The 27952-nt window shown below is 40.2% G+C and overlaps 1 protein-coding gene across 1 annotated transcript in view; it reads left to right on the top strand.

Annotated features, from left to right (window-relative positions):
- The window catches only part of LOC121277595 (stearoyl-CoA desaturase 5-like), a 72511-nt gene extending 44816 nt beyond the window's left edge, over positions 1-27695 (top strand). Inside the window, exons 3-5 of the mRNA XM_041187125.1 lie at positions 7798-8003; positions 15988-16220; positions 23103-27695. Of these exons, the coding sequence (XP_041043059.1) occupies positions 7798-8003; positions 15988-16220; positions 23103-23293 (630 nt within the window). The 3' untranslated portion in view covers positions 23294-27695. The remainder of the gene's footprint in view (positions 1-7797; positions 8004-15987; positions 16221-23102) is intronic.
- The last annotated feature ends 257 nt before the right edge of the window (positions 27696-27952 follow it).

Genomic DNA, 27952 nt, shown 5'->3' on the forward strand with positions numbered 1-27952 from the left:
CATTGTGTGTCATTTTGTTCTGTGAGCAGAAGCAAATGAGTATGAAGTTAATAGTTGAGGAATGTTTGCCAATTGAGATGGAGAGATTTTGGGGTTGTTGTAATTGCTCTGAGGGATATTGGATAGTGCAAGATGCTGATTTAGAGACCCGCCTCCCCACACCATCCCTACTCCCTTAACTGGAGAGTTGTAGAATTATTGATTTGAGAGTGAATAATATTGGTACTGAGGGTGGGGAAGGAATAAAAGGAAGAGGGGCTTCCTTGCTCTTGCTTGCTCTGCTGAGGATATGGAGCAATTTTTATGGCACTATTATGTAGCTCTAAGGGTGTGTGTGATGGTATTGATAAAGGAGTTGGCACTTGCATAAGTGACTATTCTGGGTGACTTGGTACCTACGGTGGTTCCTGAGGCTGTTTGGCCAAGAGAAATTAATATAAGGGCAAAGCAGTATATATCTACTGCAAACATGGTCACCGTTGTGTCTTCCAGGAGGGTTTGGAGGTCTGACTGAATGAAGCACAATGTTCTTCTTCTCTGGCTTGATGTGATGTCCTGCTGGCCTCTGGGTCCAGATGATCCTTGAGTGATCATAATTCAGTAGAAATATAATAAAAAATATTGTTAAATGCAGAGAAGCTAAACACTGTTGCTGTCTGACTCCTTATGTCCTCCAATCTGCTTCTGAAGAGATCAGGCTGAATTGTTTTTTTTAAGATTACACAGACATTTCCAGGTAGTTGAGCAGCTTATATATGTTTTACATGGTCTTTACACTGCTGGAAATGTAAATGAACAGCTCCAGGAAAGCTGTGTAACTTCCTCTGCAGGCAGATACAATTTCTTCTACTCACTTTGATGACATTCTAGGTAGTTGTAACTAAAATCACTCTGCAACAGCATGTCAGAGCATGAAAAATGTAAAGGCAAAGTATTGAAAATGTTAAGTATGCGTTGTTTTGGGAGTTCCTATGTATTTTTAGAACTGTCTTGAGTTATTTTCTGGCTTTTACAGAGCAAGAGACACACTTGGACATGCCACCAACAAAGCTAATCAGGAACGGTGGTTCCTGAGGCTATTTGGCCAAGAGAAATTAATATAAGGGCAAAGCAGTATATATCTTACTGCAAACATGGTCACCGTCAAGCGCTGCTTTTACTGATATCTGTGACAACCATATCGAGTGTGATGTTTTGGCTTGTATCCGCTTTTCACATAGAGAATCATTTGGAAATAAATTCTGAAGCTGTGGACAGCCTCTGTAAGCATATGTTATTGAATTGTGGCAACTTCTGGTGATTGTCCGTTTAACAGACAGGGTCAGCCAGTAACAATGGCAGACAAAAGAACAGCAGCAAAATAGTCCCATATTTATTACTCCTGAACAAATGTCAGTGACAAGTATCCAAGCTCCTCCCTAATATAGCAATTTCATTTCAAATCATAGCAATTGGAAAAATAACTGACTATTACGATGTGTAATCTGAAGCTGTACACAGTGGACAGAAGCAATACTGAAGAAGAATAAAAGGAAGCAAAATCCATGGCTGGTGGTAAAGGATGTAGAAGGCATGGGGTATAAGATCCATTGGGTGAAATTGCATTGTGCATTTTAATTAATGCTTAACATGTTTGTGTGAAATTCCGTTTTCTACAGTTTTAATTGGGCTGTTAACTTCCAATTGGTGAAATATATAACAGCTCAGAAATTTAGGTATGATCACTGAAAGAAAACGTTCGAACATACCAGTGTGAAGCTAGAGTTCTATGCTTAATATGCTGAATAAATTACGCCTGTTTAGGAAAGGGGTTGTTGATTATAGACATAATTAGATACTCCATGGACTATGATTCCTGTGCTGCTGTGACTATAGGGGTGTCATCTGGAAAAGAGCCAATCAGAGTTGAATAATGAAGGCATAAGCTGAGGTAAATGTTTTGGAGTTTTACATGATTACCCTTGGGAGTGAGAGAGAAATTTTTCAAGAACTTTCCTTCAGTAGATTGAATTAGTGGGGCTGGATTCAACATAGGGTAAGCTTATGTTTTATTCTGCAGAAGGTTCTGATTCTTACTGGTTCTTTTTCAGTTCCTCTTCTGTTTTTATGAATTGAAAGGCAATGGCTATACTGTATTGCTAGAATTTGAACAAACTTTATTTGTCACTGAAATTGAAAGTAATATGAAGCCAGCTCTTTAATATTTCCAATTGTTCCATTTTTAGAAATCTGAAATGCACTGCTTGAAAGTGTGGTGGAGGTAGATTCAATTGTGGTTTTCAAAAGGGAACTTGATAAATACCTGAAGGGGGGAAAAAAAATTGCTGTGCTGTGGAGAAAGGGCAGATTTGATCTTGCAGGGAGCCAGCATGGACTAGATGGGTTGGATGATTTCCTTCTATGTTATAATCATTCTATGGTTCTATAACACTTGAATGGGACCCCTTGCAGCAGCATAGTTGACATCACAGTGTTCTGAACTGGGAGGAAACAAACTTTCCTTGCATCGCAGTTGCGTTGCAACTCCAGCACAGACTGCAGATCATTTTGACTGTGCACTAGTGTAAAATGGGCAATAGCGAATCAGCAGTCCGTTGTACATCTCCTCTGATATTAATTTTCATTGACATTGATGTTATGCTTGTAGGAAATCTTCACCATAAAAGGATTATATGATAATGTATTATTCCTTGAAGATTCTACAAGGCATAACTTTGAAGTTAAGTCATTGTTTTCTTAAAATACATTTTTATATTCATTACACCTGTTGTTTAAAGAAACATAGAAAATTCAAAATGATCACGGCTGATATTCTATCACAATGCTGTACTCCCATGCTCTCCCCATACCCCTTGACACATTTAGACCCCGGAAATATATCTATTTCCTTCTTAAATATGTTCAGTGACTTGGCCTCTATAGTCTTCAGTAGTAGAGAATTCTATAGGTTCACCACCCTGAGTGAAGAAGTTTATCCTCATCTCAGTCCTAAATGGCCTACCCTATATCCTGAGTCTGTGACCCCCTTGTTCTAGACATCCAGCCAGAGGAAACATCCCTGCATCCAGCCTGTCCAGACCTGTCAGAATTTTATACGCTTCAATGAGATCCCCTCTCATTCTTCTAAACTCCAGTGAATACAGGCCTAATCGGCCCAATCTCTCTACATACGACAATCCTGCCATCCCAGGAATCAGGCATTTGTACCTTCACTGCTCTCCCTCTATGGCAAGTATATCCTTTCTTAGGTAAGGAGACCAAAACTGCACACACTACTCATGGTGTGGTCTCACCAAGGCCCTGTATAGCTGCAGTAGGATATCCTTGCTCCTGTACTCAAGTCATCTCGCAATGAAGGCCAACATACCATTTGTCTTCTTAACTGCTTGCTGCACCTGCATGCTTGCTTTTTATATCATATTTGTATATCGTCAGTAGACATGGGCAGTGTACCTTACACAATTATACATAATGATGGGGAGCAAATCTCATGTAGAGAAGATAGGGACTGGTTCTGATGAAGGGTATAATTTTTTTACTGCTAGGACTGTTTATCTGTAGTGCTGACAATCAGATTATTTTTGGCTGCATCAACATAGCTTTCAAAACTGCTACAGGCACCTAGTTTAGTGCGTATTGCTGTCACCCAGCGTCTGGGCTATGTGGATGGTGGGTGATCCTGTGCTGACCAACTACTGGCACCAAGCCAAAGAAGTAACCCAGATTGCGGCACTGTCGCCTGACTCAGCTTCAGTAAGAATGCTTGGGCTGCTTTCTATAGTGGCTTTTTTGTTTTTATTCATTCACTGTATGTGGGTGTCGTTGGCTAGACCAGCATTTATTGTCCGTCCCCATTACCTTTGAGAATGTGGTGGTGAGCTGCCTTCTTGAACCGCTGCAGTCCATGTGTTGTAGGACTATCCACAGTGCTGTTAGGTAGGGAGTTCCAGGATTTTGACTCAGTGACAGTGAAAAAACAGCAATATATTTGCATGTCAGGATGGTGTGTGGCTTGGAGGGGAACTTGCAGGTGGTGGTGTTCCCATGCATCTGCTGACCTGTCCTTCTAGATAGTAGAGGTCATGTGCTGTCGAAGGAGCCTTGGTGAATTACTGCAGTGCATCTTGTAGATGGTACACTTTGTTGCTGCTGTGCGTTGAAAGTGCAGTGAGTGAATATTTAAGGTGGTGGATAGCGTGCCAATCAAGCCGGCTGCTTTGTACTGGATGGTGTTGAATTTTTTGTGTGTTGTTTGAACTGCACTCATCCAGGCAAGTGGAGAGTATTCCATCCCACTCCTGTCTTGTGCCTTATAGAGGTGGACAGGCTTTGGGGAGTAGGGAAATGAGTTACTCAGTGCAGAATTCCCAGCCTTTGACCTGCCCTTGTAGCCACAATATTTATATGGCTCATCCAGTTTGGTTTCTGGTAAATAATAATGCCATTGAATGTCATGGGAAGATGGTTAGATTCTTTCTTGTTGGAGATGGTCATTGCCTGGCATTTGCGTGGCATGAATGTTATTTGCCACTTATCAGCGTAAGCCTGAATATTGTCCTGGTCTTGCTGCATATAGACATGGACTGCTACAGTAGCTGAGGAGTTAGAGATAGGACTGAACACTGCAATCATCAATGAACATCTCTATTTCTGACCTTATGTTGGAAGGAAGGCCATTGATGAGCCAGCTGAAGGAGGTTGGGCCTAGGACACTACCCTGAGGAACTCCTGCAGTGATGTCCCAGGGCTGAGATGATTGACCTCCAAAAACTACAACTATCTTCCTTTGTGCTAGATATGACTCCAACCAGCCGAGAGTTTTCCCTCTGACCCATTGACTACAGTTTTTCTAGGGCTCTTTGATGCCTCACTCAGTCAAATGTGGCCTTGATATCAAGGGCAGTTATTCTCACCTCACTTCTGGAGTTCAGTACTTTTGTCCATGTTTGGACCAAGGCTGTAAAGAGGTGTAACGAGCTGAGTGGCCCTGGCAGAAGCCAAATTGAGCATCAGTGAGCAGGTTATTGCTGATCAAGCACAGTTTGAGACCACTACCAACACTTTGCTGATCAAGAGTAGAATAATAGGGTGGTAATTGGCTGGGTTGGATTTGTCCTGCTTCTTGTGGACAGGACATACCTGGGCAATTTTCCACATTGCTGGTTGGATGCCAGTATTTTTATTTTATTTTTGTTTTGGCTGCACTGGAACAGCTTGGCTAGGGGCGTGGCAAGTTCTGGAGCACAAGTCTTCAGTACTATCGCCAGAATGTTGTCAGGACCCATTGCATTTGCAGTATCCAGTGCTTTCAGCTGTTTCTTGATATCAGATGTAGTGAATCAGATTGGCTGAAGACTGGCATCTGTGATGCTGGGGACCTCAGGAGGAGGCTGAGATGGATCATCCACCCACCACCCCTGGTTGAAAATGATTGCAAATGCTTCAACTTTGTCCTTTGCACTGATATGCTGGGCTCCCCCATCTTTGAGGATGGGGACATTTATGGAGCCTCCTCCTCTTGTTAGTTGTTTAATTCTCCAGCACCATTCGCGACTGGATGTGGTAGGTCTGCAGAGATAATATCTGATCTGTTGATTGTGGGATCACTTAGCTCTGTTTATCACATGGCTGCTTCTGCTCTCTAGCATCCAAGTAGTCATGTTTTATAGCTTCACCAGACTGACGCCTCATTTTTAAGCATGCCTGGTGCTGCTCCTGGGCATGGTCTCCTGCACTCTTCATTGAACCAAGCTGGATCCCCTGGCTTGATGGTAATGGTAGAGTACGGGAATATGCAGGCCATGTTGTTACAGATTGTGGTTGTATTCTATTCTGCGACTACTGATGGTCTACAGTGCTAATGAATGCCCAGTTTTGAGTTGCTAAATCTGTTTGAAATCTATGCCATCTAGCATGGTGGTAGTGCCATACAATACAAGGAGGGTATCCTGAATGTGAACATGGAACTTCATCTCCACAAGGACTGTGCAGTGGTCACTGTTACCAATACTGTCATGGACAGATGCATCTGCGGCAGGCAGGTTGGTGAGGACAAGGTCAAGTAGGTTTTTCCCCTCTTGTTGATTCCCTCACCACCTGCCACAGACCCAGTCCAGCAGCTTTATCAGTTAGGACTCAGCCAGCTTGGTCAGTAGTGGTCCTACTGATCCACTCTTGGTGATGGACATTGAAGTCCCCCACCCAGAGGACATTCTCTGCCTTTGCCACCCTCTGTTTCTTTCAATTGGTGTTTCACATTGAGGAGTTCTGATTCATCGGGTGAAGGTGGTTGGGATTGGAGGGGGTTGGTTGCTGTAGGTGGCGCTGGGGAGATTTCTTTGCCCACATTTGACCTGATGCCATGAGACATTATGGGGTCTGGAGTTACTGTTGAGGACTCCCAGTGCAACTCCCTCCCAACTGTATACCACCATGCTGCCGCCTCTGATGCATGTCTAGCTGTTGGGACAGGACGTACTCAGGGATGGTGATGATGGTGTCTGGGACATAGTCATACTCACCGAATCATACCTTGCAGACAATGTCAGGCTGTTGCTTGACTAGTCTGTGGTACAGCTCTCTCAATTTTGGCACAAGCCCCCAGATGTTAGTAAAGGGGACTTTGCAGGGTCAGCAGGGCTGGGTTTGTCATTATTGTTTCCAGAGTCTTGTCAGATGGTCCGTCTGGTTTCATTCCTTTTAGACTTCGTAGTGCTTTGATACACCTGAACTGAGTGGCTTGCTAGGCCATTTCAGAGGGCATTTAAGATTCAATCACATTGCTGTGGGTCTGGAGTCACATGTCGGCCAGACCAGGTAAGGACGGCTGATTTCCTTTCCTAAAGGGCATTAGTGAGCCAGATGGGTTTTTACGATAATTGACAAAGGTTTCACAGTCACTATTACCAAGATTAGCTTTTAATTCCAGATTTATTAATTGAATTTAAATTCTATCAGTTGCCACAGTGGGATTCAAACCCATATCTCCAGAACATTAGCCTGGATGTCTGGATTTCCAGACCAGTGACATTACCACTGTACCACCATCTCTCCCTGCCTTGACCAACATCGACTGAGTGACGGGTATATTAGTTGTCACCACCTCAGTGGAACAGTGTATAAGATTGCAGTTAGGATGAAATGTCAAGAGACCATTATCAGGAGCAAGCAATTCATTGGGTCTGGCTCAATTGTCTCCTTTGCACAATTTTTTCAATAAACAATATAGATGATTACAGCCTCCTTAACAGTCTCCGGAGCATTTTGTACATGCTTTCAAGTCCTGTTTTTTGCAGTTGTTGGGCAATGGAATGGCCAAAGTCTGATTTTAATTTGACCTTTTAATATGTTGCAGGTGAATCCTGCAAGTCTTACCTAATAAATGGAAGGTTCGGTCAAGATCTTTCTCTCAGCCTTTCTGTGTTGTTTGAGAACATGGGAACAATAATAATCCATATCCCAGAGATACTAGCTTGGCTGTGTTTTTATGGGATGTAAGGAAAGATTCTGGGGCTCTGAGTTGCCAAGTGATTGGCCCAATCAGCTAAGTCAGATGCAAGGTACTTGATTGTGCAGGGAGTCATTCTGGCGAACATGATATTTGGCTCAGAAGGGATTTAATCACTCGATTATTGACAACCCTTGTTATGTCAGACCTACATCTCCACTTGGGCTGATAATGGGTTTGTTAGAGTTACACTGTTTGTAAAATGAACTAGATCAGGAGATATAGGATTATTCGTAAAATGATTTAATAGTCAGCTCTCTCTTAACCTTTTTGCACCTGTCTCCTCACAGAACGACATCTACGAATGGTGCCGGGATCACCGGGTACATCACAAATACTCTGAGTCCAACGCCGACCCCCACAATGCTACCCGTGGATTCTTCTTTTCTCATATCGGCTGGCTGTTTCTTCGGAAACATCCGGATGTGGCGGAGAAAGGAAAGAAGCTGGATGTTAGCGATCTCCTTGCTGACCCTGTTGTTGTGTTCCAGAGAAAGTAAGCACTACAGAGTGGGATAAAAGCTTAGGAATAGTTTGCAATACATGTTCACCATTGCTCATCATTAATAGAAATGTTTTTTTTTTGGAGGCTTCATTCCAATAAGATTAAAAGGTAACATTTTTTTAAAAGATTGTTCCCATTGTTTGAAGCATGGGCTTAAAAAATATTTCCCTGTCCTCATCTAAGGAGTAGTGTTACTTACTTGGCATTGCTAATGGTAAAGTCCTTAATATTGTTAAGTCACTATCAACAAGCTGCCAATAGATAATTAACCAATCTGTATTCAAAAGGCTAAATGAATCAAGAAATAATTTAAATAGATTAAAATCAAACTATTTGCATAAGTGTTAACATAGTTCGTCTGAGTATATGACAGCTGGGCTGATAAACTCACCCATACTCTGACCCCCGTTTCCTAGGCTGTACGTGGACAATGACAGATGTGACTATATCTCTTCCTACAGCTGATATAATATGACAGGGGTTGAATAATGCCACTGCATTATAGATTTAAAAACAAAATTAATGCATAGAAATCTCTATGATGAAGTTGAAATTTAGCCTTATTTAAGAAGCAATTAATAGTAGTCCCTTTTTTACATGTCGTAACATTAGGGAGAGATACAAACTGCAACAATATACAACAAAATCATCACCTTTTAAAACATAACATCAAAGCAAATCTTCACCCTGTGTTTTCATAGGGAGCAAAACCAGACTTCTTTTCCCCTCCAATCTTTCCCCTTTCCTTTCTTCTCCAGAATTGGCACCAAATCATCTCTTTTGATCTGTTTGTACCTATCTGCTGATAGAAGACCAACGTTGGGACACCACTAATCAAGGAAACAAATGAAACACCGTTATTCAAGAAAGGAGGGAGAGAGAAAACAGGGAACTACAGACCAGTTAGCCTGACATCAGTCATCGGAAAAGTGCCAAAATCAATTATTAAGGAAGTCTTAATAATGCACTTAGAAAAGCAAAGTAGCATTAGAACAAGTCAACCTGGTTTTAAGTAAGGGAAATCCTATTTGACAAATATATTAAGAGTTTTTTGAGGATCTAACTAGTACAGTAGATTTAAGGGGAGCCAGTAGAGGCAGTATACTTGGGTTTCCAAAACGCATTCTATAAGCTGCCACACAAAAGGTTGGTACACAACAGAAGGACTCATGGAGTTGGGTGTGATTTTTTTTTAGCATGGATAAAAGATTGGTTAATTGTCAGGATGCAGAAAGTGGCCATAAATGGGCCATTTTCCAGTTGGCAGGCTGTGACCTCTGGAATACAACAGGAATCAGTTGTGCGGCCTCAGATATTTACAATCTACATTAATGACTTAGGTGAAGCAACAGAGAGTAATGCATCTAAGTTTGCTGCCGATACAAAGTTAGCTGGGAGTGCAAGCTGTGAGGAGGACACAAGAAGGCTTCAGGAGACATAGACAGGTTAAATGATGGGCAACAAGGTGGCAGATGGAGTATAACATGAGGAAATGTGAGGTTATTCACTTTGGTTGTAAGAATAGAAAAGCAGAATACTTTTAAGAGGCACGAACCTTGTAAATGTTGATGTTGGGAGAGACTCTCGTACTCATACAAGGAACAAAGAAAGATAATATGCAAGTACAGCAAGCAATTAGGAAAGCATGTTGTCCTTTATTGCAAGGGGATTGGAGTACAAGAGTAAAGAAGCCCTGCTACAGTTGTACAGGGCTTTAGTGAGACCGCAACTGGAATACTGTGTGCAATTTTGGTCTCCATATTTAAGGAAGGATGTACTTGCATTGGAGTATTGCTGAACAAAAGAGTCATGCTGTCAAAGCTTTATGCCTTGTACTCATCAGAACAGACACGAATGCCAAATTTCAAAGGGTACAACAGCTTATATTGCATGAAAAAAGGGATGCTATTGGTTTGCAAGTCAGCTCTGATAGGTCGATGAGTGCAAGATGAAAAACTTTGACAGCATGTCTCTTTTTTTTTCAACAATACTTAAGTTCTGTACTACTGTTATGATCCCAGTTGATGTTACAACTGTACAAGCCTGACCCCAGGGGGGAGCCCTGCTTGATAGATTTTAAACTTTTATTCTTTTGTTTAGATGTGTGGAGAGTAGCTACTGAACAGAGTCACAGGATTCAGCTGATGAATTTTTAACAAAAGAATTAAACATTTATTAAACAAAAGATTAACTATATTGCAATACTCCTTCATCCGTAACTATACCTTTAGCGATATAAACAAATTTGTAAGGATAACACAAGTTACAAAAGCTATCTTATACTCTAATGCCCACAGTAAGTATACAGTCCATGTAAACCATTAGGCAACCTGTAGTCAGAGACACTGCACTGAAACCAAGTGATAGATGCCACCTCAGACAGATGCTATGGATCTCTCCTCATACCCCGCTCTCCTGCCCCCAGACGCTTATCACACCGTGAGCCACTGAACTCCATCTTTCACACGAGGGTTTCCAAACTCTACTCTCCAAGGACTGGCTTTAGAATCTTCTCCCAAGCCAATGGTTTCTTTCAGATGCCTTCCGCAAGGGTTCACCTCCAGGGTTTCAAACTCTCCTTCCGATGTTCCTCTCCTCTGAATCACCACGTGCATTCAAGCTTTCTTCCATGCACTCTCTCTCACTGACTCAGCCATCAACAGTATACCACTGCTTCACTTACCCACAATAAAGAGCTACAGACCTTCACCTGTCTCTTTGGACCTTCTGGCTTCTCACAAACCTTTATATCGCTTTAAAACTGCTTACTGCAGCATTCAAGTCTTTAACTTGAAGCTTGGAGCCTTTCTCTGCTCCTCACTCTTAACTTCACTTAACAAGACCGTTTGCAAGTTCCTGTCCTTCCTTTGACTAGGAGGTCTGCTTGGGATTTTCTCCTGTTCTACTCCCCTGGATTTGGGGACTTTCTTCTTTAGCTTTAGAACCTGCTAGATGTCCCTTTTCATGTCCTGCCTGTCCTGGCACCTTCTTCCAACTGAACTCAAAACTGCAATTTTTTTTTATTTTTTCTGTGTGGGTGGGTGGGGCCTGCCTCCCTGGACCCCTGTTGCTAGGCAACAGCACAGTTTTTTCAACTCTTGTTTACTTGACTTCTCTTTAGGTGTCATAAAACTCATGAGAGATGTAGGAACCTTTTAAAGTGAAACTAAAACTCACTTGACCTTTTCTTAACACACGCATACAGAAATACAAATCAAACTTAAACATTAAAGCTAAAACTCATACCTAACACTCACAAACACAAATATAACTTACTTAAACTGTCTCTATTTCCTAACACTACCAAGTGATGATTTGCATTGGTGGCAGTACAGTGAAAGTTCACTAGGTTGGTCCCTGGGATGAGATGCTGAGTAAATTGAGTCTATAATCTCTGAAATTTGGAAGAATGAGAGGTGATATCTTTGAAACATTCAACCTTATGAAGGGGCAAGGTAAGATAGAGAATATTTCCCCTGGCTGGGGAATCTAAAACAAGGGGGTTAAGTTTCAGGATGAGGAGCCGATCATTTCGGACAAAGTGAGCAATTTCTTCGCTCAAAGGGTTATAAATCTTTTGAATTCTCTTTCCCAGGGGGTCATGGATACGTCATCTTTGAATATATTTAAGGCTGAGATAGAGAGATTTTTGGTCTCTTAGGGATCCAAGTGATATGGGGAGTGGGTGGGAAAGTGGAGTTGAAGCCCAAGATCAGCCATTATCATATCAAATTGTGGAGCAGGCTCGATAGGCCATATTGTCTTCTCCTGCTCCTTTTTATTAAGTTCTTATAATCCCTCAGGCATTGCCTGTCCAGGAGCACTGTTTCAGACTGGTAGGACCCTATGTTGTCCTGATTTGGATTAGAAAACCAGCACAAACTGGAGACTGAATGTGAGACATTCCTACACTATATGGTTCAGAGGAAGTGACTTTACCACTAAAAACCTACTAAATTAGTCTTGATAGCAATGCTGATTTTTTTTGCAGAAACTGCACAGAAGAGCAACAACTGCCAGGAGATGGAAAGGTGTGGAATCTGACAGCAATACCTTAACAAGAAGTGTGCTACAATGCACTCAGATAGTAGACCTGATGTAATGCTTGCTTTATAATGAAGGGTAATGCCATCGCTCACACCAGCAGGCAGAATATTCAGATTCCTTTTAACTAGTGCTGCTTGGAGCCCAAAGGGTCAACAAGTAAGAATCAGAGATATTACAGCACAGGGGGAGGTCTTTGAGCCATCCCACCTGAACTGGTCCTAGCTCTTCAATTGGAGATATCAGGAATAACTTTGGCGCATAGTGTAAAATGGTCAATATCGAATTGGTTGCTAATTATTAGCCCTGCCTGAATTCTCTTCGATTGAAAGGAAAATCAGGTGTGGTGTATCACTAATTCAGTACCACTCGTTTTAGACTGTTTCCCGCAGTTAAAATTGCTCCCATTCACACCAATCATGTCTCACTCCTCTTTCCTGATCTATGATATATTAAAGGCATTACTTCTGCATGCACTTCCTTTCTACAAAATCTTAAAGTTGTCATGTTTTTGTTACACTTTGGTATCAGTTTTTTTAAAAATTATAGATTCTAATGCCCAAGGTCAGGTTCCAGTTTTTATTAATTCACCAAATTTTTCAATATTTGTCTGTAGGTCTAGGAGTCAAATCGATGTTAAGCATGTATTTTTGAGTTGGGGGGTGGGAGACTACCCTTTCAGTTATGAGTGTTATGATGCAGCAGGTGGTATGTGCCGTTGGACCAAATTCACGCAGGAAACTTGGCCATGCTATCACAACGGTTTTGCAATTTGTATTTATTATAAGAAGATTTGTGCATTGAATTCAGAAGTAATGAGTCCACTAACACCTTTAGTGATTTTTAAAATTAAATTAAAACATTTATTAACAAAAGAAAAGAATTCAAACAGATATATAAGATTACACTTACTTGATATTATAACAAATCCAAAAATTCCTAATTAACCTGACTCCCAACTACATAGCCCTTTAAGGCAACAGTTCCAAAATAAAATTTAAATAGGTAATCCAGCAAGGTTAACACAAGCAGCCACTTAACACAACTTTAGTTACTGGAACAGCACTTCTTCTGCAGAGTGGCTAGAGGCTTTCTTCAAGGCTGTTTCACCCAGTGTACCTTTCAAGATTTTACATTGCCACACTCCCATGTAACCTTCCACCCTTCTTTACACATGTTTCTCTCTTTTTAATGTGTAAAATTCCATTGTTCTATGTGTCTTTAGAAATTTACCTTTCCCATTACATAAAAATATTTCATGTCATCATTTTGGTCAGCACTTTTGGGGAAAAATAAACGCATTGCTTTGCCTCACTTATCCCGTTAGTTGTAAACATAATGCCATCCCTTTGAAAATTGAACAACCACTTCTTATCTAAAAATGCAAATTTCATTCACACTCTATCTGTGGAACCTTCATCCCAGCTTATCCATTTATATTTCAAAAGTCTGCTTTACACCAACTCTTTTGATAATTTCAGCCTTGTAGTCTAAGCGCCTCTAACCTAATTAAATTAGTTACACAGAACCATCCACACTCACCCATAAGCCTACAATAATTTGAAAAATATGATAGTTTCGTGACAATGAGTGAGGCATGGCAAGAGAATAGTGTCATATTGTTTGTTTATAGATTGTTTCAGATATAGTTGGCCATGATTTGAAATGTCAGTGGTTTTCAAGGTATGCACATTGAACCACTTTATCATTTCCATCAAATCGTGTGGGCTACAGCTGTCAGAGGCATTAAGAAACATGTTCACATCTTGTATTTATTTCTTTTCCACCTTTTAAGACTTATTTACCTCAGAAATAAGGAAAGGGTTGATAACCAAAGTAACACAAGTGTTCTTGTGTTTCATAATACCAAGACATTCATGTAGAAGTACAAAAAGAACTGTGCCTAGATTCTAATGCATTGTTAATGAAAATCCAACTGATCTCCAGGTGAGCTGGTGACTACAAGCCTGTAAATTCTACTTGAGTTATGTCTGGCCACTTAATTTGCATTGCATCTTTCACAGATAACTTGCACATGTTGACAGTGTACAGTTCTTTACCTTGATACATAGACCCTACAATTGTCTTTGATTGTGCTGCACTGAGTTATGATGTTAAATAGGTAATAGCTAATGATGTATGAATTGAAACCATTTTCCAAGAAGAAAGTTGTCAGTGCATCAATGGTTTACCCTTAGAGTCCCTGGTGTAGTTACAGGCATACAATCCAGAAGGCCCCAGTTTCAAATCTTGGGTCTATTTTCAGTTAAGCCAGCCATTTGGAATGCTAAGATTTGCTTTAATGCTCCTGATCTAGTTAAAGGAAATGCAATTGGCCATGGTCCCTGCTGTTGATCATTATCCAGTGACTGCCTCCTGGACGTCAGGATGTCGGATGAAGATAGGATCAGGTTTTGATGTGATGTCCTCTGTGGTTGAATACATTGCAACATTCAGGACAGTATTCATATTTACAGTGGTGTGTTATCAGTTTAACCCACTATTCTACTCCAACAAATATTCCAAATCTGCCCTTAATATAAGCGACACACATTTGTTCTTTAGAATTGATTGCTTCTTTCCACCTTCCAAGTTTTGTTTTACATTTTTAATAACTATTAGTGATATGTAGATTATATGACATAAAAGATGGTATTGAATTGGCAGGTACAGTACCTAATCTGTTGCTAAAATATTCAGAACCAGAAAATCCCAGGTCTTATCTCTTGTCTGTGTCAGTTTAATCCTAGCCAGGATCCACACTATCCCCAGGCATTGAATGGGAAGGTTCAGTTTGAGTTCCCATTGCTGCCTGTGATTTCCTGTATGAAGTCCAGGTTGTGTCAAGCAATAATGGACTGAGCCATAACTGGACAGTTGTCATTTGAATTTTGGATCCAACTCCAGCAAGAGCTGGATGAACAAGGAAGAAAATAAGGGGAAGGGGGGTGGGGGTGGTAGGGGTGAACAATTGCAGGAAAGGTTAAGTAGGAAAATTCTATTGACCATGTACATATACCATACTGTCTGAGAAACATACCCTACATTGCACAATAAGAATTTTATGTAGGTTGCAGAAAAACATTTTCCAATGGATTACATTATATATTATACAATATAGCAAAATAAAGCACTTCAGGCAAGAGAAGATCACTGAACCTCTAGCCTGTCTGTCCAATAACCTATCTCTTTCCTGTGAGACTGCCCTGTATCATTTGTCAGAATTTATTAACAATGAGTCCATTCAGAGACTGGGAACTCGTCTGGTACTTTATTGAACTCCTTAAAGTTTTCTATTTGATCTCTCTAACTGGAAGTTTTTTCCTAATAATGATCAGCTTTTTGCTAAAGAAATTCACCAGGAATTTCCAGAATGGGCTCTTCCAGTTGGTGGAAGATGAGTGGAAACCTTATTTCTGTATCTATCTGGCGTTTCTGGCAAAGTTATGAGGATGAATCAGGAGAACCCCTTGAAGAAACCCATGGCATTTCTGTTTGAATGGCATTTATCACTTTTGTTTATGCTCAATGGTTCTGGATCACTGTTTACAACAGATAAATGCTCTACATAGCTTCATAATCTTAAAATGTCCATCAGTATGCTGGAAAATTTCAGGGTATACCCTAGCCCTTTGGTACAGCAATCAGTTATTAACCTTTTCAGCTCTTTACTGAACTTTCTCCAATAGTGTGATATCCCTTTTGAAATAGGGTAACCAAAACTGACATGTATATTGCAGATAACACTCATAGATTCCAAAAGAACCATCATTGAAAGGGAAGTTAATGCTCTTTTTAGCCAGCCACTGATAGGTTTACCTGAGTGTTACCAGTTTTAGTATTTTTTACATTGTACACATACTGATGATCATGCTTTTAAGAGAATTGTGCTGTTGATTTCTGTCTAAATATGATTTGCTCTCTTTCGTAGGTACTACAAGACTTCTGTTTTAATCATGTGTTTCTTCATGCCAACTTTTATCCCCTGGTACTTCTGGGGTGAGACTTTGTGGAATTCATACTTCCTGGCTTCTATCCTTCGATACACAGTATCCCTGAATGTCACATGGTTGGTGAACAGTGCTGCTCACATGTACGGAAATAGACCCTATGACAAGTACATCGGCCCTAGAGAAAATAGATTTGTTACTTTTGGAGCAATTGGTGAGTAGGAAGTTGGTTCAAGCTGTTAAGCTATTTTGTGAGCTTGGATGCTTTCTCAAACTTATGATATCTAACTGACAGGAGGAAGGGACTGACTGAAGCTCAGGGATGCAGCTAATTTCATGTCCCAAGTATCTGGGATTTTGGGAGTCAAATTGAACTTTTTAAATACTTTTTCCTTTATGGCTTCTGAAGACAACAGCTACTTTACCTTCAGGAGTCCTATTTGTATTTTTTTTATTGGCCTTAGCAGCCTGAGGTGCCACCATTTAATGTTTTGTCAACCGCTGCCTTCAATCCTTCTGCTCTTCCACAGCACCGAGCCTACTAACATTGAATTCCATCTGCCACATTTTACCTCCTAATGCCATCTTATCCATATCCCTTTGCAGCTTCCTTTGATTTTCTAAAAAAAATTAATGGTACCTCCTATTTTGGTGTCATTTACAAATTTTGACACAACTTGTTCTGGTCCATATCCAAATCACTGATATACACAGTGAAGAGAAGTAGCCTCAGAAAAGAACCCGAAGGAACTCCATGACTCTCTTCCAAACATGAAAAACTGTCTTTAATGTTCAATCCAATCACTATCCTCCTCCTAATACCATATTCATTAATATTTTATAATAATAATTAGGGGTAGAAGAAGGTGTAATGGTAATGTCACTGGACTTGTAGTCTAGGGGCCCAGGCTTAGGTTCTGGAAAGGAGGGTTCAAATCCTACCATGGCAGCTGGTGGTCTTTAACTTAAATTAATAACCTGGAATTGAAAAGCTAGCCTCAGTAATGGTGAGCACAAAATCATTGTCGATTGTTATAAAAAACTATCTGGTTCCTTTAGGGAAGGAAGCCTGCCGTCCTTACTTGGTCTGGCCCATGTGTGACTCCAGACCCACTGCAATGTGGTTGACTCTTAACTGCCTTCTGAAATAGTGTGGCAAGCCACTTAGTTCAAGGGCAGTTAGGGATGGGCAACAAATGCTGGTCTTGCTAGTAATGCCCAGATCCATGAAAGAATAAAGAAAAAATTTCACATTTACTGGAGACATTTAAAGGCGATTAAGAAATTTTAAACAAAAAAGTAACCTTGTTACTGTAACCTGTTACTTTTCTACAATCCATGCACATTATATCAACTATGTTTCCTCCATCAACCATTTCTGTTACCTCTGCAAAGAATTTGTGGTTTATCAAGTACAACCATTCCTTTTGAATTTGTGCTGGCTACTTCTAACTACTTTTTCCTTATCTAGATACATGGTAATTTTGTCCTTAATTAAGAATTATGAAATGTTCTCTTCCACAGTTTTTAAGTTTTTAATCTACAATTACTTGGATTAGTTCTGTCGCCTTGTTAAAAATGGGTGTTATATTGGTCTCCAGCCCTCCAGTATACATTCACACTCAATAGAACCCTGAAGTATGGGAAGCTGGGAATTTCCTTGGGGATTTTTCCCAATCAGCTGCCACAGTTGCCATAACATTCAGTGGAAGTAACCCTAGATACATGTGGGTTTTCATAAAAGCTGTAGCAGTCAGTGGGGAGAAATCCAGAGAATTATCTCAGTAATAATTTCTAAGGCCTCATCACTTCAAATTTCAACTACTTACTTCTCTTTCTCTTTAGTGAAGACCAATGCTAAGCACTTATTAAATATCACCACCATTTTTTGATCATCATCCACCAATTAGAATCCTCTCCTCAGCATCCCACCTGATTTTAATCAGTTCTCTTTCTCTGATATACTTGTAAAATATTTTATTGTTCCTTTTTGATTTTTTTTTTCAAAATTTCCTCGCATCTGCTCAGCTTTTCCTCTCCCACTTTCATTTTCTTAATTTCTCATATACTTCTCTACTTTTTTCACTATTATGGATGGCCCTTGTGTTCCCACATCTTCAATTTTAATTGATTTCTAACCTGTGCTTATCCACGGCAGCCTGAAACTACAAGGAGTATACTATTAAAAATAATATATATTTACTGTATTCTCTAAGTTTGCAATCCCTTTTAAAAAAAAAAACAGCCCTTGTTGTTTTACTGTGTTGTGCTCCTGTTTTTTTCAACTCCATCTCAGTTATCTTGTTCCTCACCTTTCTAAAGCCTCCCTCAATAGAAGTGTATGTCAGTAATGGTTATCCAAAAGTATACATGATGTCCTCCTTTATATGGCATTTCATGGCACCCACATCATTTGCAAAAGTAAAACACTGGGTCAACGGCCATATATTTCCACCCTCATTGAACGACTGACAACAACAAAATGGTACCTTGGCATGGATCCCTCCTTATCTGTTTACTGTTCTTCAGCTGCCTCCTTCAGTTCAGCTCAAGCATAATGAGAAACTGAAAGGGCATTGGCTGTATACAGTGGTTATACTTAGTACCACCCAGAGGCAGAGGTATTTTGCAACTTATGTTTGTGTCATGATTGATGTGTCACATAAATAAACAGTGAGGAGCACATTTATCTTTGTGTGGCTCCTTGTGTTTTCTAATGGTTTGCCATGACTTTTTTGCTTTTGAACTTTATATCTTTATTTATAAAGCCAGTTATCTCACAAAAAAGGGGAGGGGATGGTGGTGGGTTGCAGGGCCAGGGAGAGAAAGCATGGGCCCTTATGATTCTTCTGTTTCTGGGCCCCTTATTCCTTCTTCCACCACCCCCAAGCCTTAACTTTCCCCCTCAACCATGCATGATATTTTTCCTCTTTCAAGATTCACTAATTAATTCACCAAAAAAATCACAGAAAGGTCTGGGTAAAAAGGTAATGCCCATTGTTAGCATCTGGTTACAAATATCATCTGATATATATGCAGCATGGGTCATTAATATTAAGAGCAGCAACAATATAAATGTGTTAGTTTGTGCGCGGCCAATAGATGAACCCATTGTGACTGTTAAACAGGAAAGTATGAAATTTACTTTAACAGCATTGTGCAATATTGCTAATTTTACTGGAAAATATCCCATTAGTTATTGATAACATTGTGCATATGATGACACTAATTTCAGTGACTGCCTCAGCCCTCATTAAACATGTTCTGCACATTGCACCATATGGACAGGGTGACAATAAATTCATATTTGGAGGAAAGATTCAATACTTGCAACCCAGATAAACTGCACAAGATCTTTTCCATTTTGCATGATACATTTAATATAATTATTTCATACAAGGGGTGTAATTGGATTCTTTTTAATCAGTAATCTCATTGGATAGAAAAATCAAATGATTCCTGAGCAACAAAGTGGAATTATTGAACAATATAGGTCTTCACTGTCAGTAATAAGCGTTGCACCCTTTAGATGTCTCTGTGCAACACAATTTTTAAGAGGCCAGAGGACAAAGATTGAATGGTTCACAATTATATCTGTGTTCAGCAAGTCTGAAATCTCTGCTGCTTCTCACTACAATATATTTTAAATATATAGGGTGCAACACAACTTTATCACAATATTTTAATACCTCAAAAAACTCATAAAAAACATCAAGATAGAGTGGGATATTAGATAAGTTGTCAAAAGGACAAGATTGAAGTCAATGGAAAAGATTCTTGAGAATCATGTGCAGTGTAAAACAGGCTACTGAACCACCATGATCCCATTACGCATTCCTGTCCTGGCAATTTCACCCCGCAAAATCGATTCACAGCAAACCTACATTGAAATTATGGACTAGCCATATAATTACTGGCTACAAGAGCAGGTCAGACGCTAGGAATCGTGCAACGAGTAACTCATATCCTGACTCCACAAAGCCTGACCACCATCTACAAGGCACAAGTCAGGAGTGAGATGGAATACTCCCCACTTGCCTGGATGAGTGCAGCTCCCACAACGCTCAAGAAACTTGACACTGTCCAGAACAAAGCAGCGCGCTTGATTGGCACCATATCCACAAACATTCACTCCCTCCACCACCAAGGCACATTAGCAGCAGTGTGTACCATCTACAAGATGCACTGCAGGAATTCACCGGGGTTCCTTCGACAGCACCTTCCAAACCCACTACCATCTAGAAGGACAAGGGCAACAGATAAGATGGGAACACCACCACCTGGAAGTTCCCCTCCAAGTCACTCACCATCCTGACTTGGAAATATATTGCCATTCCTTCACTGTCGCTGGGTCAAAATCTTGGAACTCCCTTCCTAACAGCATTGTGGGTGTATCTATACCACATGGACTGCAGCAGTTCAAGAAGGCAGCTCACCACCACCTTCTCAGGGGCAACTAGGAATGGGCAATAAACACTGGCCCAATCAGCAAAGCTCCTAGACTGCCTCTTGCACTCTCCGTTGAACCAGAGTTGATCCCCTGGTTTGGTGGTAATGGTAGAGTGGGCAATATGCTGGACCATGAGGTTACAGATTGTGGTCAAATACAATTCTGCCGCTGCTGCAGATGGCCCTCAGCAGCTCATGGATGTCCAGTCTTGAGTTGCTAGATGTGTTTGAAATCTATCCCATTTAGCATGGTGATAGTGCCACACAACATGATGGCAGGTATCCTCAATGCGAAGACGGGACTTTGTCTCCACAAGGACTGTGCAGTGGTCACTCCTACCAATACTGTCATGGTCAGATGTATCTGTGGCTGGCAGGTTGGTGAGGATGAGGTCAAGTATGTTTTTCCCTCTTGTTGGTTCTCCGACCACTTGCCGCAGACCCAGCCTAGCAACTATGTCCTTTGGGACTCAGCCGGCTCAATCTGTAGAGGTGCTACCAGCCACTCTTGGTGATGGGTATTGAAGTGTCTCACCCAGAGTACATGCTGTGCCCTTGCCACCCTCAGTGCTTCCTCAAAGTACTGACATATCAGCTGAGGGGAGGAGGGGGGTGATATGTGGTAATCAGCAGGAGGTTTCCTTGTCCATGTTTGCCCTGATGCCATGAGACTTCACGAGGTCCAGAGTAGATGTTGAGGACTCCCAGGGCAACTCCCTCCTGACTGTATATCACTGTGCTGCCACCTCTGCTGGGTCTGTCCTGCTGGTGGGTCAGGACATACCCAGGGATGATGATGGTGGTATCTGGGGCAATATCTGTAAGGTATGGTTCTGTTCTGTTAGTATTACTATGTCAGGCTGTTGCGCAGTTGTATACGCTGCTGCCATTTTTATAGGGGGCTAGGTGCAGCAGGGCACATGTACAATTATCACTAGCCCTGGAATTGGAAATATTACAGCGCAGGCAGCAGGATCTTTCAGGGGTCCCAGTTTTTTTTATCCCATTTGATTTCCTTAACATTATTCTTGCCTTTATTCCCCCCATTCTTTTTGGAAAGCACCTTTCTTCCAACAAACCATCTTGTCATAGCAGCATATCTCAGTGGTGTGGAAGAGATGGTGTGTAATTAAGCCTGTGTTCTATCATCTGCCTGCCCTGTTGATACTTAAATGTGCTGTGCTGGGAGAAACAAGCCCCCAAGCTGCAAATGGAATTGAGGCTGTCACCAGGTGGATCAGAAGCCTCCCCCTCCATCTCCATCCTGATCACTGGAAACTGGGGGGGAGGTTGTGCCCCAACTGCCCACCTGCCATGGGGTGCCACCTACTGTCCACCCACCACTGATGCCACACTTGTCTGCCCACCGCTGCGGGGCTCAGAAACTGAACGGCTTCAGGGATCAGAAGCATCCCATCCCGATTCCCGGAATCCAAAGCTTCCCCTGTGGGGAGGCCGTGCCCCATCTGCCCGCCCGCCATGGGGCTCAGAAACTGGGTGAATGCCGTCCAACCGGCACTGTCTCTCCTGCAAATGAGGACATACCTGTCTGCGCATGCGGAGAATCCTATCGGTAGCCATCTTGCTTGGCCATCTTGTGATATAAGATTAAAAAATATCCTTGTGTTCAAATTTACCATATTATCAAAATTAACTGATTTATATGAAATCAAATAAATAATTGAATTGGGCACAGTGAAAGATTGCCGATTGTACATTTTGAGAACATAGGAGCAAGAGCAGGCCATTCAAGCCTTATCTGCCATTCAGTAAGATCATGGATGATCTTCTACCTTAACCTGGATCACTATTCCACATCCCTTAATTTCCTTTGTACCCCAGAATTGCTCTGTCTTGAATATACTCAATGGCTGATCATCCACAGCTCTCACGAACAGAGAATTCCAAAGATTAACAATCCTTTGAGTGAAGAAATTTCTTCTTATCTCAGTCCAAATGGCTGACCCCTTATTCTGAGACTGGGACTCCAGTTCCTGACTTTCTAGCCAGTGAAATAATTAGCCAGCATTTACTCTGTCAAACTACTTAAGAATTTTATGTTTCAATTAGATGACCTCTCATTCTTCTAAATTCTAAGGGTAAAAGGCCTAGTTTACTCAATTCTTCTTAAAGGGTAATTCCCTCAAATCAGGAATCAGTTTAGCGAACCTTTGTTATAGCACTCTCTCTAAAGTGAATGTATCCTTCCTTTGGTAATGTGACCAAATCTATACACAGTACTCCAGGTGTGGTCTCACATTATATAATGGTAATAAGACTTCTTTATTCGTATACTCCATTTTCCTTTGTAACAAAAGCTAACATACCACTTGCCTTCCAAATTACTTGCAGCACCAGCATGTTAACTTTCTGTGATTCCTTTACAAGGACAGAAGATGTTTTAAAGAGATCTAGCAAAAAAAAAACCCTGAGGATTAATAATTACAGAAACTGAAACCTGTTTAACTCTGATCGCTAAAGAGCTAAAAAAAAAAATTATTGGCTGCTGAAAAGAGGTTTGAGGAGGAATACTATAGTCTGATAGACATTGGTATCCAAGTCATTCACCGTGCTGGTCCTTGTAGAGCCCTAATTACCACTACAGGAAATATATTGGATAAATATTAAATTGCTGCATTTCTTACAGGGGAAGGATTCCACAACTATCACCACACATTTCCATTCGACTACTCAACAAGCGAGTTTGGCCTCCGGCTGAACCCAACAACATGCTTTATTGATTTCATGTGTTGGCTTGGCCTGGCAAGTGACCGAAAGCGAGCCTCTAAGCAGATGATTGAAACACGCAAATTGAGGACTGGGGACGGGAGCACTTAAAAGAAACACAAAGAAAATCTCAACGTCCATATGAAGATTTCACTCATTTAAATTTGCTGTCATTTTAACTTGGAAATATAGTCATTGCATTTTGAGCTTGTGACAATGACAATGCATCTAGCTTTATTGCAGTTTCATTTTTTCCCCACTTAACGCTTTTCAGTCCATGCAAGTCAAAGACATCCTTGAGTGCATTCATTATATTTTACAGACTGCAGAAAGGCATACTTAGTCTGCCTGCCACAGTCTGATGTAATAAGTGACAGCAGATGTCCCACACTGTCTTGCAGTATATAACGGCAAAACTGTATATCAGTCAAGTTTCCTCTGCCCTCAGGAGACTTTATATTCAGTTAAGATGTCAATATAATGGATTAATGAAACAGGTTTGTGAAATAATTCCCACTCTAGAAAGTTGAAGCAGTTGTCTTGCAACATCATAAATTCAGAGTTGTGGGCTTGAAAGGGTTAAACTACATGAAATTGTTTTAATGTTAATGCCAGTGATGTTGATAATTTCATATATTTTCAGTTTATTTGAACCCATGACAACTTTGTACTAGAAAGTAGTTACCAAGGGGAAAGTGAAGAGTCTTGAAATTTTGATGTCTGCATGTATAAATGGTTATTAAGAATCTTTGTATAACTTAAAACAAAACAATATTATTTAATTTTGGTGTGCTGATGGAATGGAAGATTGCTGTGCTTCTTGGATGCCTCTGGTGTGACAAAGAAGAATTGTTGGAGGGGAAAAGGAATCTTTTTATAAGGTTTATCAGATGTGGCACACATTGTGTTTAGGGAAGATACTGATAGCTATCTGCCTTTCTTTTTGAGACCAAATCATGTAATATAAATCTGATTTACAGAAGTGGGCCTCATGTATGTATGAACATATGAATCATGGTCGGGAGAAGACTACTTTTCTCAATGGGAAGGAGTAAATGCAGGATATTTGAGAAATGTTGAGAAAAACTTTAATAATATTCAGATCTTAGAATGTTTCCTAATTAAGTTCAAGTATTCTAATCTTTTGGCTGCTCTATCCCTTGCTGCTTAATAAAATGATATTTTTTATTTATTTGGTTATGGTTAGGAGCAATAATGTATTAGGCATATGAAAATCTAAAATCAAATTGTTAAGTAAGTTTTGAGGGGCATGAGCATTCTAGATGTGCTGGATATTAATTTCAAAAATACACTTTGGCAGGTGATATTACCCCATTATACATTTATGACACAGTTAACAGTGAGCGCTGGGCAGTGTTTCATGGGTGCAAATGACTATCATAATTCAACTTGTGCCTCCACTATTAGAACTCTTTAAAGGAAGTTGCTGCTGTTTTGTTACCAATGGGATGGCTGCTATTTATACTGTGTGTATGTGCATGTGAGAGAAAGAGGGGGAATTGGAGAGAGGGAGGAGGGGAAATGCAAAGGGTACAAGCATGTGATAATGTGCAATAAATAAGTCATGCAGCAACACATCATGATATCACAGCAACTTAATGTCGGTCCATCCTCACCTTTCTGGTGATAAGAGCATTGCGCTATTTAATTGAGTGTAAAATAATAAGTGTGAAATGAGTCTACATCCTTTCCCTGTGATAGAATCAGTGCACCATTTCAAAATTCCAAGATTATGTGTTCATTCTGTTTGACCTTATATAATCCATTTGTCCTATATTTTGTGACAGTATTCTTCAGTAATGGGTTTAATGCCTAATTTGTGGGTTAGATGGCGTACCTAATTGTTTTCTATTGTATTCTTTATTAATGATAAAACAGGAGATTACCTGAAATATTTTCTGTTAATATCTGAATAAACCAAAGTCTGACCTTGCAATTATTTATGGATTTGACCACAGTTCAATAAATTAATCATCAATATTGTCATTTTATTTTTAAAGAGAAAGATCAACGACTCCGATTTAAAGAACAAGTACTTATGAAATTAACCACATGATTTGTGTGGGTCTGTATCTGTAACCATCACATGACTAAATTGTCTGCCTACCAAGTGGAGACCAAATGTCTTTCCCAGGAAAATACTGGGAGAGTGTTTACTTGGCCATTCTTGTGCATCACCTAGTTGCCTATAAAGGAACAGTACAAGACTGAGGTAGCAACAGTCCTACTTTCCCTTTCATCTATAATTGGTGCCTCATCTGGGAACCTGGGAAAGGGAGTAGAAAATAATTTGAATGAATAGTAAGTTAATTCAGTGAATAGGCGATCCATTCAGACCGGGTGGGTCCTAAGGTTGAATTCTAGTCTATACTGAATTCGGTGATCTCAACCAAAGTGAGGGTAGTGAGAGGGCTCCAATTGACTTCAGTATCTCTGCATTAGGGAGGAGAAAATTGGCCCTTATTCCTGCTCCTATTTGCTATCCTGTGACCTCTGTTGAAAGTGCAATTAGTGGACATTTGGTGTTGGCTCCACTGTGATGTTGCCCTGGCCAAATAACCCACGGTATTCACTGATGAGGCTAACACAAGATATATATTTCCAGCAGTAAATTCTCTGTAAACTATTCAAATGGCTTGCAGTCAGCCACTTCTATCCACCTTTCAGCTATAGGACACTAACATTTCCTTTATTTAAAATCTGACATGCTTTGTCTCATTGAACACTGATAGCAACTTCTTTTGTCTGTTCACCATCTCTGGCCATTGTCATGTATCGAATGTTTTGGGTTATCGTAGGATACCAACAAAATAGATTTGAAAATACTAAGTCCTCAAAGCACCACATGCTTTTTTTTTGCTGATTTTGCAATGAGTACGGTTGGTTCCCCCACTAACTCCAAAACAGAACGTTCTTGGAGCTGAATGCTATTAAAGTCACTTAGCTTAGTTAAGTGAGTTTGGTAAGAATGCCAAGAATTGACTTGAATCCTGCTATCATCTTCCTGTGAGTATATTGACCCTGACACCAACCTGCAGTCTTGCTGGGTGGTAAGAGGTACATATGGTGAAGAATTTATTCCAGCTAGAGGTAATATAAAAAATTGACAAATGACACCAATTGCAGAGTACTCTACACATTCGGCCATTCCTCCCTTCTGGAGATGGTAAGTGTGGTAATATGTGATAATGAATTGTGGAAAGGAATAAATTTTTTAAATGCAAACTTTCTTTCATATGTATTTCTGCAAATCTATCTTTGGCTGATTTATACTATACAATCTGAGAAATGTCAATTCTCTAGCACATTCTTTATTTGCAGTATTTACTAAATGAACTGTGAACATATTTGAGTTTTGTGGTGTTGGTTTCATTTTGCTTATAAATGAGGGTACTGTCCTCATAGGAAATGTGCCACATGCAATTAGAAAAGAGTCTTGTACAAACTCATTCTGTGGACTTGTATCCAACTTTAGACTACAGGAGCCAATAGATAATTAAAAATAAATCTGTAAATAATTGTGCTTTGCATAATTAATTCAGTAAGGAGACCTATCTAACAACCTTGATGAGTGCTTCTAATGTTACATCTCCCCTCTAAGCCCACACTTGAGATCCTTGAAGTTTTATTATTTTTATGTATTTCCCACTAAACACCATTTGCAAAGTAACTGAGAGAAGGCAATGATGAATGAAAACCTGAGGAGGCTGTGGAGCAACTCCAGATGCACTGCTGTACTCAACCTCATGGAACATATATGCACTAATAGAATTAAAAAGCAATTTAGCAACCCATGTTAGTATCAGGTTTGCTTCACTTAGGATGAGTTATTGTTTCTATATCAGCAATCAAGTATTAACTCTTCTGATTTCCTTATGGTAATAAAAAGCCCATTAACCTGTCAAGTAACATAGAATAACCTTTTTAGGTGTTCTGTAAAACAAAACCAAGCCCATGTAAAATAAGGAAACATCTTGAAAATTATTCCCATCTATTTATTACAGAATATTGCTGAATTGCCTACTAGCCTTCTCCTTCACACCTCCCCATCCCGCCAAATACCAGTACTTGTACCGTTGGGAATGCCAATGTACCTGCCTCACCTGAGCTGAATCCTGTGGTGTGTTACTAGTGAAATTACCCATCTAAGCTCCTAGTAAAATCAGAAGCAGCCTTCTCATATGACTGCATAGAATACAAGATCCTATAATTGCATATTTATTCGTCACCATAATCACCACATTAGGTTCACAACGTTCATGGGTGGAAGACACTAGTGCACTTTTAAGGCAATGGAATATTTTTTAGGAGATTTGGAATTTGGCTTGTGAAAACAGAAATGAAATGGGAACAAAGGCCATAAATAACCTGTCTATCCATTTGACCAATTTATTGCAGCAAATATAGTTTGCATATTACGACGTTTAATGCTCTATTAACTTAAATGTAGAGTTTGAAAAAAAGTTTAAAATAAATGCCATGTTTGCCTTGCCTCTGGTGTTTGTGTTACTTATAATGGTCAATTTTCTGATCATTGTAACAAAGAGGTTTGCTCTACTCAAATTAGCTTTACAAACTACAACAGCCCTTCACTTCCTCAACCAAGCAGCTATTCTACATACCTGGGCCTAAACAATGTGTATTGACAAGAGGCCATTGGTGATGGAGGGCATCAAAGCCAAGTTAAAGTCCACATGCTTGTACTGTCCAGTGGAGAACTCAGGGTATTGGTGTGAAATCTGGCTGATT

This window comes from Carcharodon carcharias, chromosome 1 (genome assembly GCF_017639515.1).
Source record: "Carcharodon carcharias isolate sCarCar2 chromosome 1, sCarCar2.pri, whole genome shotgun sequence".
Taxonomy (NCBI): Eukaryota; Metazoa; Chordata; class Chondrichthyes; order Lamniformes; family Lamnidae; genus Carcharodon; species Carcharodon carcharias.